Source organism: Macrobrachium rosenbergii, chromosome 4 (assembly GCF_040412425.1).
Source record: "Macrobrachium rosenbergii isolate ZJJX-2024 chromosome 4, ASM4041242v1, whole genome shotgun sequence".
In the NCBI taxonomy this organism is placed as follows: domain Eukaryota; kingdom Metazoa; phylum Arthropoda; class Malacostraca; order Decapoda; family Palaemonidae; genus Macrobrachium; species Macrobrachium rosenbergii.
In genome coordinates, this window is record NC_089744.1 from 29,946,873 (window position 1) to 29,962,770 (window position 15,898).

At 41.0% G+C, this 15,898-nt stretch overlaps 1 protein-coding gene across 1 annotated transcript in view; it reads left to right on the top strand.

The window, feature by feature from the left end:
- Positions 1 to 3,231, top strand: part of LOC136831625 (BTB/POZ domain-containing protein 6-B-like) — a 48,912-nt gene extending 45,681 nt beyond the window's left edge. Inside the window, exons 7-9 of the mRNA XM_067092260.1 lie at positions 217 to 413; positions 1,416 to 1,584; positions 2,032 to 3,231. Coding sequence (XP_066948361.1) covers positions 217 to 413; positions 1,416 to 1,584; positions 2,032 to 2,325 — 660 coding nt within the window. The 3' untranslated portion in view covers positions 2,326 to 3,231. The remainder of the gene's footprint in view (positions 1 to 216; positions 414 to 1,415; positions 1,585 to 2,031) is intronic.
- The last annotated feature ends 12,667 nt before the right edge of the window (positions 3,232 to 15,898 follow it).

Here is a 15,898-nt window from a genome sequence, read left to right on the forward strand (position 1 = left end):
TGTATGTATATTTACCCTACACGTACAATACAGGTTATGCTTTAAGCTAGTTGCTTATTGGTATTTTATCTTAAGAATTTTTCTTACAATTTCTTTAATATATTCACACACAAGGAAAAATCATCCTGTACAGTTCTTGAGGCTTGTTGCTATTCAAAGAGCTACAGTATATGCTTTATGGTATTTAAGAATGTAATGACATTTATTCTTTTATAGGTTTTGGGCTCAGCACTAAACCTTATACGTATACCGTGTATGGAACTGGGAGAGTTTGCAAATGGAGCAGCCCAGTCTGGGATTCTTACTCTGCAGGAAACAACTGATCTTTTTCTCCATTTCACTGCCAGAAACAAGCCTTCTGTTACCTATCCAGTCAAACCCAGACAAGGATTGAAAAAGCAGATATGTCACAGGTGAGTCAGGATTATTTTATATATTTATTTTTGATAGAGTAACTGCTGTTCATCCTCATGGTCCCCCCAGAGGAGTGGGACTTAGGGCTGAAGCGGTCGTTATAGAAGAGGAGATACATCCCTCCTGTCCTGAGTCCTTTATATTCTATTACTGTGCCAACAAGCACTATTCTGGCCGAGACCAACTATAAGAGAATTCTTTGTAATTGGTTGGTCTGTCTTCTTGAGCCCAGGGGGGAGGGGTAGGGGGGAACATGAGAGTGTAGCTCCTTTGAGGACTCAGCAGCTACCAAAAATTGATATTTTCTATGTCAAAACTTGTTTTACATCAGAAATAAGCCATTTTTGCAATAGGTTAAGTCTTCTGATAGAAGCAACATACAGGGACTTTAATTTGAATGAAGTACCCATTATCTGCAGTTTCTTCTATCTCCTTCATAATGCATCTGGCTTCCTACATACATTGCACCTCTGACCCCAGTCTGACTATCCCTTTCTTGCTTTGTTTCACTGATACTTTGTGGATTTCTTCAGATCATCCTTGGTTATGTTGCAGAGTCTGACTTTTCTGCTGATCTGCTTTATCATATCAATGTTCAGCCTTGATAAGGTGACCAAATTGTTTGTACATCATGAACTGTAATGCTGGTTGGAATCACTCATGCCCAAACCCCTTTTACTCCATTTACTCTTTCTCAGTCTTCCTCCTATAAATTTCCAGATTATACAACATTTTCACCATCATCTAACAAATCAGAAAACTCTCTGTTCATTTTTCCACCAGTGCTACTTTTCATATCTGTAAACATGCTCTTTTCATGGTAGAAGAATCTTTTGTGAGTGTACTTTTTTAATTTTGTTTTGCACCCTACCTTATTGTAAATGTAAATAATTCTCCAATCAGCTCTCCTGTAGTACTAGTTCATGACATGTTTAATGGAGATAGAAGTTGAGCCATTGTTGAATTACCGGTAGATAAGAATTTTTTTAATTTCCTTACAGATTTCAGTCTTCAGCTTACAGAAGTAATCAGTGGCGATATAGAGGACGGGTGGACTCCATAAATTTCATGGTGGATAAGCGGATATTTGTTGTAGGATATGGCCTTTATGGCTCATCCAGTGGTGCTGCTGATTACAATGTCAGAATAGAGCTGAAGAAATATGGTGAGGTATGTAATGTAAAGTTGTTGTCAAAGGTAGCTGATGTAGCTTGTTTTTTTTTTCTTAAGATTTCCATTAACTTATGAACGTTTTACAGGGAATTTAGAAAGTACATTGAGAATGGTGTATAGTGTATTGAAATAGAAATAAAGGTTAAAAAAAATCAAGTTGGATGGCATGGTTAGAAATCACTATGTGAAATATATGGTATCATGAGACTTTGCATAAATACTAAAATGAACTGTATTAAAAAATACCTAGGACATATTAATTAAATGTACTCAAGAATGCCCATGACACTGCGTTTTCACACCTGACCCTGTAAGAAACCTAACCTCAACAAAAATCTATTGAAAAGAAAAAAAATCACACAATTAGGACAATACTTATACATTGCATTGATTATGATAGTTCTTTCTTTGCAGTTATTTTATATATGGTGTTTGTTATTGCAGGTATTGGCAGAGAGTACTACAAAGTTTTTCTCAGATGGATCGTCAAACACTTTCCATGTTTATTTCACTCATCCAGTGCAAGTAGAAAGAGATGTTTATTACACTGCCTCTGCCATTTTGGATGGAGCAGAACTTTCTTATTTTGGCCAGGAGGGAATGAGTGAGGTTACAGTGGGTGCTGTTACTTTCATGTTCCATTGTTCATCAGAAAGTACAAATGGCACAGGTGTTCAAGGAGGTCAAATCCCTGAACTCATTTTCTATGGCCCCACTCTTGAACTTTCAGAAAAGTAAACTTAATTCTTTGTCTTCTTCCTGTAGGAGATTTTATACAGTTGTAGCATAAAGCAATGGTTATACCATTGAATGTAATATAGACTATTTAAGAACACCAGTATATGGTGGTATTTTCTTCCTCTATTAAATTGCACATAGCCTTTATTATGCAGACAACTCAGGATTGTCCTCTTTTGATTTTTGCCATCATTTTTTAAAGTACTTCAGAGCACAAAGAAGGACCTTGATTTTTATAAGTGTTTTAATGACCAAAATGAAAAAAGACATTGGAGTCAAAAAATAGTGTTATGTTGGCAAAAAATTTCTTAAAGTTCACCTTTCCAAAAGTGAGCTGATTTGTGTTTTTCCATTACATATTACAGTCTCTTTTAGTGAAGGTGGGAATTTTCTATAAACTGGAAAATTAGTATGGTATTTGTAAGGCTATTTAATTAAGTAGTAACTAATGTAACTTTTTATTTGAAATGTGACCAATTATTGTTAAAATAAATTTTCCAGTTTTGTATAAATCCAGTTAGTACAGAACTTCAGACACCATTTGTAAGGAAAATGATCACCATATTGTTTTGGAAAAATTACATTGGTAGAAATTTCAAGTTCTTTCGTAGGTAAATTCATAACACTGTATATAAATAGCTTTAGAGTTGGGGTAAGAAAGTTTAGTACAAATGGGGAAAATTCAGAAGTGCTAAACAGCTGCTGTCTGTCTGCCATAGGATGTGTAGTAGGAAAAATTTTTGTTAATATACATTTCCATGACCTTTGGTATTGAATACAAGAAGTTGCTCTTGGTGAACGCATCTGTTTATTAAGGCATTTCATAGATGGAATTCCTGGTGTGCTGACCTTTGTATTGGTACACATTTATATATGTTATCACTTTGTTAATTAGACTTAATGTACTTTTGTATTTTATTTCCCCAAGAATATTAAAAATATGCAGGTTATTTAACATACCTGACGATAATAAGCAAAGGTAAAGCCTATTATTTGTTTGTTATGAAACCATTAATTATAAATAGCCTTATTCCATGCAGAGAGCTCTCTAGTTTGTCATCTTGAAGGAACTTGAGGCCTAGGCCATGCTTTGTCTTCTCACAAGGTTTCATTCCTGCGTGCAACTCACTACTACAGATTTATGTATAGCTGCTCTTCCAAGATTGTCATTTTTATGGTTTGGCTGATGTGTCACTCATTTTCTGTTTAACTTTGTCATGTGGTTTCCACCACAGGTGGACACTTACAACCAGTTCTGCAGGGAGAGCATTACCATGATGAATTGGCAGAAGTGGGTTCTTGACAGTGCTAACACCAACCATCTCATCTTTTCCCTCAGATATGCATCTGTTCTTAGCATTTAATATGCTCTCCTCCTACTAGAGAATGAGATGAAGAAGAGGCTTGCTTTAATATCTATGCAGATGGAGATATACAGAATAGTGAATTATATAATGGTCTGCCTTTGTCGACTATAATTATTTTTACACTAATGGATCCTCTTAACGAACATTGCATGTATATTGATAGTTTTGTTTAAGTAACTTACCCAGTAATTACATGGCTATTAGTATCTTTTAACCGGCAGCTCAAAATTTTGAAATTGCCAGTCTGCTAGTTTGTTATGGTTATGGCGACATGCCCCGCCCACTTTCGGGTGTAGGAGAAGATACAACATAGCAAGGGCTTCAATTTGTTTCTGCCGGCTGTGGTTGAAGGACTGTAGTTGGCAGCAGCTCAAATTTTGGAATTTATACTTTGCTGGTTGTTTGACTTATCTTCAGTTGGTGAAATATTTTAATTTCGTAGCCTTTCGGCATAATTAAGATAGTGTTAGGCGAATTTTGATTATTGATTGACGACTCTTTGCCCGTGTTTTTGGACTTGTATTAGACTTTCTAGGATGTCTGACACTAGTAGTGCTAACATTAGGTATTGCAGCAAAGCTGCAATACTAGACTAACTGAGAATCTTACGATCGCACACTGTGTTCCATGTAGGGGGCAAACATGTTCAGTAGATTTACGTTGTGAGGAGTGTAAAGACTGGGATATTAAGAAGTGGAAGACTTTAGATGCACATCTCAGAAACTAGCTAGAGATAGGAAGATGAAAGCTATTGCTAAGGAATCTAGTAAAGCTTTGTCTAGTCAGGATTCATCCACTAAGTCAGATGCAATCGCACCTGTAATTTCTTCCAATCCCATTCCATCTCCTCCATTTGTGCAACCATTTCCTTTGCCTGGCTCTCATGTTTCTGACCCACAACACCATTGCCAGTCTGGAGTTGAAAATCGACACTCGCTTTGAATTGATTGTGCAATCGATCGCTAAATTAGCGTCATCTGTAAAAGTGCTTATGGATTGGCGCCCAGTGCAAGTGCAGTGGTAGTGGAGGAGGTGGCTGTTCGGCCTGCCGATTCTCCTAGGTCAAAGGTCCCTGTCATACTCGCCAGCACCTGGGAGGAGGCAAACTGGCAGCCTAAGGGAGGTCAGTGGGGTCTGCCCCAGAGCAGTCGCCCCCTCAGTTCAGTCTGAATGTTAGTCAAGAGAGCCTCATGGCGCCCACTGCAATTGCAGTGGTAGTGGAGGAGGTGGCTGTTCGGCACGCCGATTCTCCTAGGCCAAGGTCCCTGTCATACTCCCCAGCACCTAGGAGTCATACTGGCAGCCTAAGGGAGGTCGATGGGGTCTGCCCCCCAGCAGTCGCCCCCTCGGTTCAGTCTGTTGATGAATCCCAGACTACAACCAAAGGTCATTGGAAAGGCCCTCGAGTGAGTGCTCACTGTATGTCCTCCAGCTCCGAAGATTTTAGTCCCAGGCGTGCACGGCGCTATGCGGACAAGTCACGCCTGCTAAATGGGGTTGCAGTGAATTTTGAGATTTCTTCCCCTGTTCCTTGTAATAAGGGCAATGATTCAGCGCACCCATCATGTAGTCACTGGGATACCCCGGAACAGTTCTCTTCTGCTTCTCCTGACAATGGTCGTAAATTGGCGCCAAAGCGCCTTGTGGCATGGAAACGTTCGTCGTCGAATAAAGGAGCTACTGCATCAGGAGTTGCGCACCCAGCACCTCCATCTCTACAGTCATTAGACTAGCAACTAGTGTCAAAGCACCCAAACTCCTGTTTGCGATTGAGCGCCCAATGGCACCCATTCATCAACAAGTTTCGCTACTGGCTCCCGTCTCCACAGTGCCCCCCGAGCGCCCATTGGCACCCGTTCTTCGACAAGTTTCGCTACTGGCTCCCGTCTCCACAGTGGCCCCCGAGCACCCACTGCTTCTTAGTAGTGCCATCTCGGACAGTGTTCCTCCTCCAGTTGACCCGATTCAGAGCAAACTGGATAACATTCTCAGTTTGCTTCAGAAGGCTACTCCTACAGCTCAGACGACAGCAGACTTATCGCTTTATCCTGTCTCTTCTGAGGAAGAGGTTGTTCCCGATCAAGATGCACCTTCATCGGCATACTTGGTGCTGTTGATGTTCCTGCTAGCAACTTATCCAAGCTCCTTCTCACCAGCTATTCACTCTTCAGCTAAGAAGACACTGGAGGAAGTAGAGAATTATGTTTTTGGCCTCAGAACGTGCACACCATCTTAAAAATATTTTTAAGGTGTTCGAAGTGAAGAAATTCCTTGACTGGGCGGTGGGCGCTCTGGCGTGCAAACTTAGAGAGCGCTCTTTGTTACATCAAGAGATCTCGTCGAATCTCTTGGGAGTACTTTTCTGTATGACAGAGGTGTTCACGATAGTACGCAGGAGGTAGCCAGTCTGTATGCCATGGGTATTGTTAAGAAGAGGGAGCTTTGTTGCTCTTTTACTTCGAAAGGCGTCACTCCGTCTTAGAGATCGGCCCTCCTATTCTCCCCTTGGACAAGAGTATCTTTTTCCACAGGCTACAGTACTGAACATCGCCTCTGACCTGCAGAAAAAAACACTCAGGACCTGCTCACTCAATCTACAAGATGCCTAAAGGATTCATTGGCTCTTCCAGATCTTTGTCTCTGCTGCAACCTACTCCCTTTTGGAGCTCCCGTTCTAGCTCCTAGATTAGGACAAGAACTTATATCTGTTTCCCATAGCGTTCCATCAAGAAGTCCTCTTCAAAGTCTTACTCCAAGAATTGAAAACATAGTCCATATTCAGACAGGAATGCGGCTCCTTCACTTTTGGGAATGGTGGGAACAAAAGGGAGCGGAATCTTGGATATTGTCTGTCCTGAAGGAGGGCTACACTATCTCTGCTTTGAACATTCCTTCTCTAATCTGCAAGCCTGTCGAATTGACAGGCTACTCTCCAGTTTCAGAGAGATTTGCTGCTCTCTTGCTAGAGGTGAAGTCCCTTGTTCAGAAAGAGACTATAGAGCTAGTAGAGGACATTCATTCTCTGGGATTCTACAACCAGACCTCTCAGCAGCTCCGCAAGTGTTCATTAGAGTATTGGCTCCACTAGCAAAATGGCTTCATTTGATGGGGATAAAGATCTCTCTATATCTAGATGACTGGCTACTGCGTTCCTGCTCAAAAGCGCAATGTACGGAGGACATTCGCACGACTCTTCTCTTGGCTCAGGAATTGGGCCTTCTCATCAGTCAAAACAAGTCCTTCTTGACGCCTTCTCATGAGATTCCTTATTCAGGGATGACAATCAATTCTCGGGTTTTTCAGGTCCCGAAGAGAATAGAAAGGTGTCTCCAGACAATGGAAGAATTTCCAAATCTAAACTGTTGCTCAGCCGATCAGTGGATGAGTCTTCTAGGTACCGTCTCATCCATGGAACAATCCGTTACTCTGGAAAGACTTCACCTGAGACTTCTCCAGTTCTTCCTCAGAGCCAGCTGGAACTGGGAAAAAGTCTCCGGACTCGTTCCTGTTCCTGATAACAACGGAAATCAAGGAGGATCTTCGTTGGTGGAATTCTAGAAAGAGACTATCAGAAAGGAAATCTCTTCATCATCTGATCCCCAGCCTAGAGTTCTTTTCAGACACGGCGAACCTAGGTTGAGGAGCTCTTATGGGATTAAAAGAAGTGTCAGGAACCTGGTCCCAGGAACAGCAAAACTGGCACATCAGCTTAAAGGAATTACAGGTGATATTTCTGGGCCTACAGTGCTTCGCTTCAGAAATACGGGGGAGGACAATAGCAGTGCATTCAGACAACACAACGGCACTGACATACATCAAGAAACAAGGAGGAACCCAATCTTTCTCCCTGTACAAAGCGGCAAGGGACATTGTTCTTCGGTTGCACCAGAATGAAACTTGAGTGACTCAATGTTCTCGCGGACGAATTGAGTCGTCAGAGACAGAGCCTCTCCACAGAATGGACATTAGACCCGTTGGTTTGTCCGGATCTGTGGAAGCTCTGGGGGAAACCAATGGTAGATTTGTTCGCGTCCTCCAGAAATCACCGACTTCCTCTCTTCTGCTCACCAGTTCCAGATCCCTTGGCATGGGCGACCAATGCAATGTTGCAGGATTGGTCCAATAAAGACCTGTATGCCTTTCCCCCATTCAGTTTAGAGAGGCAAGTCATCAACAAATTCCGGTCTCATCAAAGCCTATCCATGATCTTGATAGTCCCCTTCTAGCCAACTAGAGAGTGGTTCCCGGACCTACTAGAACTTCTTGTGGACCTCCCGAGAATGCTGCCACAGAAGCAACAACTTCCCATGCAACCTCACTTACATTGGTTCCACTAAAAACCTGTCTTCCCTGGCCTTAACAGGGTTTAAACTGTTAGGCGACTGCTCTGAAAGAAGGACTTTTCAAGAGTGGCTGCAGACGTAATTGAGAAGTGTAGAAGACAGTCTTCAGAAAATGTCTACCAGGCAAAATGGTCCATCTTCAGGTCCTGGTGCAGACAAAATAACATGTCCTCTTCTAAGACTTCTGTAGCAGAAATAGCGGACTTTCTCCTGTTCCTATGCTCCGCTAAAGGACTTTTTACCTCTACCATTAAAGGATACAGAGCTATGGTTAGCTCAGATTTCCGCCATAAAGGAATGGACGACTCGTTGAACCAGGATTTGTCCAACCTGATCAAGTCCTTTGACACCGCAAAGCCTAAAGAAAAAATCTTTGCTGTCCTGGAACTTGGATGTGGTCCTTAAGTGGCTTTCCAGTCACGTTTTGAGCCCATGCAATCTATCTCTTTAAGGGATATAACTAGGAAGACTCTTTTTCTGGTCGCCTTGGCCACCACCAAGAGGTCCAGTGAAATCCATGCTTTAGACAGAAACATAGGATTTTCTCAGGGGAAGGCAGTTTGCTCCTTTTCCCCCTAGACTTTCTGGCTAAGAACGAATCCCCATCAAATCCATGGCCTCATTCTTTTATGATCAAGAACTTGTCTGAGATAGTGGGTCTGTCTGAAGAAGAAAGAACTCTCTGTCTAGTAAGGGCCCTTGAGTTTTATCTTCACAGAACGAAGGACATTTGTGGTACTTCAAGAAACCTTTGGTGTTCTGTGAAATATCCCTCTAGACCCCTGTCCAAGAATGCCCTGGCATTTTTCTGAGGAATCTGATTTCCGAAGCACATTCCATGGTGAACGAAGACTCACTCTCATCTTTAAAGATAAAACCCATGAGATAAGAGCAGTTGCTAAGTCTTTGGAATTCAAGTGCAATCTATCCCTTATGTCAATTGTACAAGCGACGTTTTGGAAGTGCAAGTTGGTGTTTGCATTGCATTATTTAAGGGATATCAAGACGACTTACGATTAATGCAGTACCTTGGGTCCGTTTTACATGGCTGGAGTGGTGTTGGGGAAAGAAACGTAGAAAGCAATGTCCTTTCTTCAATCTTTTCACCTTGCCTAGGGTGTTGAGTTTTGGGGAGCCTGGGAGTACTATGTACTTGGAGTACCCTCCCTTCTTTTGGTTTTATGGCTGGGTATTGGTGTTTTTAATTTGATTTTTGGTGGTTATGGTTACTATTTATTCTGGTTATTTCATGTGGTACTGCACCCTGGGCATCAGAATTTAGTCCATCGCTACAAAGCACCCACTGTAGTAGTAGGCCCTCAAGGCTTTACTGCCTCGCCTCTACTGGATAAGATGAGCGCCAACCAGGGGCAGTATCTTACTGTAGCAGCTCTCTTATCAGGAAAGGTTCAACAACATTGATTCAATGTTAGCAAATTTCTGTTCTCAAACTCATTACTGTTTTAATAATGTTTTGGGGTAGATATGTCCAACATTCCCACCTCTATTCAATGTTGGAATGAGCTATGTAGTAACTGGGTAAGTTACTTATATGAAAATGACATTTTATAGTAAAATAAAGTTTTATATATACTGTACTTACTCTGTACAGTAATTACATAATTGGAGCCCGCCTGCCTCCCCTCACTTGGACATAGGGCATAAACAAATTGAAGCTCTTTGCTATGTTGTACCTTCTCTTACATGCGAAAGTGGGCTGGGCATGTCGTCATAACCATAACAAGCTAGCAGACCCACAATTTATAAAATTTGAGCTGCCGGTTAAAAGAAACTAATAGCTATGTAATTACTGGGTAAGTATATATGAAACTTTATTTTATTATAAAAATGTCATTTTTAAACTGAATGGTATTCAGACTTATAATAAAAATTGAAAAGCGTATGCATGATAGCATTAAAGTTGCTTGATTAGCTTTTGTTATGAATTTACCAAAAACACGACATTTTGGCATATTTGGACGGTTTGTGGGAACAGCTCAAAATCAAGGTCTAAGAAGTCTGTGTTCTTTCATCTTTGTTGGCCCTTGAAGTATTATTCAGCCATGTTTAGAGCAGGCACTTGATACTGTCAGAACATTGTCTAGATTTTATTTATGATATGCTACATGTAAATCTTTCAGTTTTCACTCATAGGAACTGATTGTTGCACTCTACTGTATTTTTATCATTTGGGAGGGGTGTGAGTCATTTATCCTCATCCTCCTCCTGGAGTATCTGCCTTCATGCCTCATGTGATTGATGAATGTCTTATCCTGGATTGTCATACTTTCATTTACAATCTATTGCTTTATGAAATTACCCAGTATAACATGAGTGACAAATTTTTCCTTACAGTGATGACCACAAACCAGATCCTCCAGAGTGTAGATAGAATCATTACCTTCTAGGCCTCTCTTCTCTTCAAGCACCTGCAGATAGAATCATTACCTTCTAGGCTTCTCTTTTCTTCAAGCACCTGTCTTTATCATTGTCCTCCCTCATAATTGGGATTCAGATTAATTATGGCTAGTGGGTTTTGTAGTGAAGAAATAGTATTTTTCATACTATTTTAGTAATCATAATTTCAATCTTTTTTTCCACACTCCATAATTGATGTTGGCTTGATGATGTCTTGTGGGAAGATGGAGATTGGGTTGGACATGTGCAGTGAAGTCTTTGTCTTTCAGGTTCTGTCAAATTCATCAAACTGGAGAGCCATTCACTTACAATTGATTGGTTAGTCTTGTAAAAGCTTTATGTGTACCAGTATGCTACTTTATCAATGGTAAGGAAAGCAAAGACCATAAATAGGTGAGGCCTCTCAATACTTGCCTTTTCTGCAGTTACCTATTAAACAGCATCAGTGCACAGCACCATCTGCCAGTTGGTCACAAATACTGGTTGCCAGGCTGAAGTAAATGGGGTTGAAAGGTGTACCTCCAAAACTAGAGGAGGAGGAGGATGATGAAAGAACATAATATGCAGTAGTCTTCGTCATATGAGGGCCTCAGAACCAGAAGGTTGTAAATGCCACTTTTTAAAAAATGAGTAAATTGCCCTCAAAGTCTAGCATTCATTACTCTGCTTCTAAGAAAGATATTGGTTTAAACTAAGTTTCATATGAAAGCCCTACTCTTTAGAACTTTTTTGTGAAAATTTGAAAAAAAATTGTAGGGTGTGCTTGCGCGCTAGCATTCAAAATGTCCGCCTAACCCCTCACATTTGTGTATATTCTGGCCATAACCAGCAGTTAAACCATAATTAAATGTGTAAAATGATAATAAAGTGTTCTTATATTCGTAGTATAACAACAATGGATGTATAATAATAATAATATAATTATAATAATAATAATATTGATGAGTAATCAATATAGTGTGATGGAAAATAATAATAATAATACAGTAATATTAGTAATAATGATGTTGACGATGATAACCTTCCATCATCATAATGTTTAACCATTAAAACGGCTGGCCTACATTACTTGCAGGCACGAATTTGTCTGTACACCGAGAAACATATTCTTGGCCTGCATCGTGCAGTAACTTAACACTATTTTTTTTCCATGACGTTTCATTCCTTGTCCTTTTTCTTCCTCTTGGCCATTGCACAACATCACAGTGATCACTTTCATTACCAGAGGAAGACATAATGGCACTAAATAAGGGATAATATAAAAAAAAAAAAACCACAACACTACAGACATTCAATTTCGGCGCGAAAATCACTGGACTGGGAATGTAAGCAATAGCGGAGATGTAAACTGCGCGTTGATTGGCCGACACTTACGAGCCCCTTATGCGGGAAAATGCTGATTGGCCTAGAACTGAATACCCGTTTAGTGACGTGCGCTCTCATTGGCTCGCTCTGAGCTGCTGCACATGCAACCTTCTGGTTGTAACTGAGCTCTTATGAGGCTGTAAGGTCCGTGCGACATCACGTTCGTTCATGTAGCTAAAATCGATAATTCCTACTGTTCCAGTAGGGATTTCGACCTTACTGAAACGGCTGACTAGCATAGAAATGCCACGAGTAGACAGAGGAAACGTTGCCACATCTACTGGTATGCCTAACTCCAAATCGATGGGGATGGCGTTTACAACCTTCTGGTTCTGAGGCCCTCATATGTGCATTGCCTTTAAGGCCAGTACATAATAGAAGGGGCATGGGACTTTCAGATTTTCAAAGGATGAAGAGCGATTTATCCTTGACAAAACATAATATTACAGTAGTGAGTTTATGATAGTCTTGCTTAATTCTATTGACACACAGAAGTGCAGGTAAATTTGATGTTAAGTAAAGCACAAATAAAGGCTAAAATCTGAAATACATGTAGATTCCAAGAGTCAGTATTAATAAGAAATGTTTTTCAATGAGTGGTATACTAAGGGGTAGAGTGTTTGTTTCTGATAACGTAGCAGTACCTGTAACTTGCATATTTTGATGAATCTAAAAACTTGATTAGTCACATTATGTAACTTAGTCAAATTAGAGTAACATTTTATTGGAACCAGCATACCATAATTCAAACTTGATTTGGTCCTGTAAGGAGAGGATAGTCGTTCTACTGTATTCAGGTTGTACTGTCTGATTAGATAGCACTGATGTTAATGCCTTAATTTGATTAACTCACTCCCTACTTATCATTGAATAAGTACTTCAACCCTGACCTGTCACCTTACCTGGACTTTTAAAAACCAATGGCATCATAAACTGGACTATACTGTAAATGGAAAGGGTTCACTATTCATCAAAGATTTCCTTATAGGTAGGCAGCAGTAAGTTACTGTTGATGGGATCTTTAGGGAACCAAGACCTATTGTGTCTGGAGTACCAAAGGGTAATGTTCTTGGTCCACTATTATTTTTTATGTATGCGAGCGATATGATTGTTGCCTGGTAAACAAGATTGTTCAAGAGGCCGATGATGCAACACTTGTGGGAGTAGTAAAGTCTCCACTTATGAAAAATGAAGCTTCCCTCAGCCTCATTGAGGACATGAGGCTGAACTCCAGTAAAATGAAAACACTATTGATTGGCAGATCTCGCACAGATTTCCCACCCCATCCTCCCCTTCAGGTGGATGGAACATTGCTGAATGAGTCTGAAGCTTTAACTATTCCAGGTGTAACGTTTGACTCGTCTAACTTTTGAGAAACGTAATGAAAGTTTCAGCAAATGCTGCATGAAAGTTAGGTATTGTTCGTAAGGACTCATATATTAATAACAGTGATAAAATCAGTGCAACCTGTTTTTGGTCATTTTTCCTTCCTTTACTAGAATAATGTTCTCTGGTAGGGATGTCTGCTTCTGCAAGAGATTTATCTCTTAGATAGAGTGGTTCAGGTTGGTAGGTGCCTGTTTCCTAATATTACCATTTATGACTTGGATCATCGACAGATGGTCTCTTGCTTGTCACTTTTTCATGAGGTGTATTTTTATAGAGATCTTTCACATTCACAATTGAACCCTGATCCCCTTTTCCTGCCAAGAGCAACCAGATTCACTGAACAGCAGGACCAGAGGTCCTTTATTCATCACACCGTTAGACTGTGGAGCAGCCTCCCTAAGGATGCCGTGCAGTTGGAAATTCAAAAATTCAAGCAAAGATGCAATGCACTACTACCCTGATGCTATTCTTCTTGCATTTTAATACAGTTTTATCTATTAATTTTTTCTTTTTAATAAGTGAAATTGATTCTTTCTGTACCCCATAGGGGTTAGTGCCATCAGTGCACCTCACGCAGTGCACTGTAGGCATTACTTAACCCTTAACAAACGTGGATCCTCATATGAGCATTAATAGCACGCACCATACTGTTTGAATGAATTTAGTGGGAAAGAGGTTCATAGCACTTCAATGGTCCATAAGAATTATGGTAACTTAGTATCTTGGAGAGATATCAATCAGTATGCCTTGAGATTTCAGAAGAGGATGTACTGTCTCTTTGCAGCTCCAGGGTTATTTATTTGCTCATAAATATACCCAGGGATTGCTGTTGGTTTCAGTTCTTATTTATGATAATATGTCAGCTATAATTGTAATTTTGCAAAGAAATATTAGAAAAAACGTGTATACCTCACAAGAAGTTACTGCATCTCCCCATCTCAGTAAATCTCGTAAATATTTTACAACAAACATACTCTACTCATAATTTGTTACTGATTTTAGTTAGCTGTTATTATATTTTGTGAGCTGTAATTATAATTTTACAAAGTAAAATAAGATAAATTATTAGACAAAACATGCATAACTTGGTAAAATTAACATATTTTTACGAGTGTTTTGTAAAAGGGTTGTAAATAGCCACTTTCAACTTCCACGGGGAAGAATTTTTAGAATTTTTTTACCTTACACCATGTGCATTTGCATATCTTCCTCTTGCCATTGATGTGTTTTTTTCTTAAATTGGCTAACCTTAATGTTTGCCTGGTCTGGGGGGTGTGCCTGATATAAATTAAGCCTGTCCCTTAAGGGTTAAGGTCCTTTGCAGCATCCCTTCAGCCCCTAGCAGCATCCCCTTTCATTCCTTTTACTGTACCTCCATTTATATTCTCGTTCTTCCATCTTACTATCCACCCTGCTATCCACCTCATAGGTCCCAGTGCTCAGCCTTTGGCCTAAATTCCATTCCTCTCCTTTCTGTATTTCCCTTTTACCATCTTACTTCCTAATGAACACCATATTCTTTGGAAGCGTGAATTTCAAGTCAGTGGCCCCTGTGAGCTTGTGAGAGAGGTGTGAAATAATGAGCAGAAAGACAAGTGCTGCTGGTTTATTGATGAAGCAAGCTGCTTATAAAGCGGGATGCGGACGTCTGCGTACTTTGCAGAGACCACTGGTGCAAAGATTTACAGGTGACCTGAGGTCAAACTAATTTCTTATAAAAACAGGACAGGTTCATACATAAAACATAGTGATCAATAATATCTGACACGTAACATAAATAACTTGTTACTTGTACATAAAGCATGATTGTTTAGCAAGACATAAATATACAATTTACAGTTATGGTGATAAATATATATTCTGATCGATCCAAGGCCAATGTGAAGGCACCGCAGAAAACAGGATGTTCTCTACAAAGAACGCGTTGAGCGGGAACTTTACAATACTTCCCCCCCCCCGACAGAGGCAACGTCTGATCAAAATAGGTATCTGCTGGGGCGACGAAGGGGGCCTCGCTTTCTCGATGTCAATTGGAGAGGGTGGTCGCCTTCCCCGGTTTTCTCTGCAGCGGTTTGTTGGGGTGTCTTTCTGTCCGGTTTCTGGGTTTTCCAGGGACGCCCATGCCTCCTTCCTGCGCCCGGGGTTCTCCGAGGGGCTGTTGCATCCTGCAGAAGGTTTTGGGGTCCGCCTCCACTGCCCTCCTCCAGGAATGCGGGTTTGAGATGATCTATTGATACCCAGTCTTCCCACCCGTGGATGGATATTCGGAATGCCTTCCTGTTCCTTTCCAGTACAAGGAAAGGTCCTCTGTAGGGTCTAGTCAAGGGTGGGCATACGGCGTCATCCCTGACGAAGACATGGGTGGCGGAGGATCGCCTGGGGGGTCATGAAGGGCGATGTCCTGTCGGTGAATGTCCTTTGGCAGGGGGCGAACTTTCCAACTCTGTCATGGAGCCTCTGCGTCCCTGTCCTCTGCGATGAGTTCCCCTGGGACTACCAGAGTCTCCCTGTAGACTTTTTCCACTGAGGAGGGGTCACCGTTGGCTCCTGGGGCGGTCCTCAACCCAAGGAGGACCCAGGGCAGCTGGTATTTCCAATTTTCGGAGGAGCAATGAGCCATGAGCGACACCTTCAGGGACCTGTGGGACCTTTCCACCATTCCGTTGGCTGTGGGGTTGTAGGCTGTGGTGA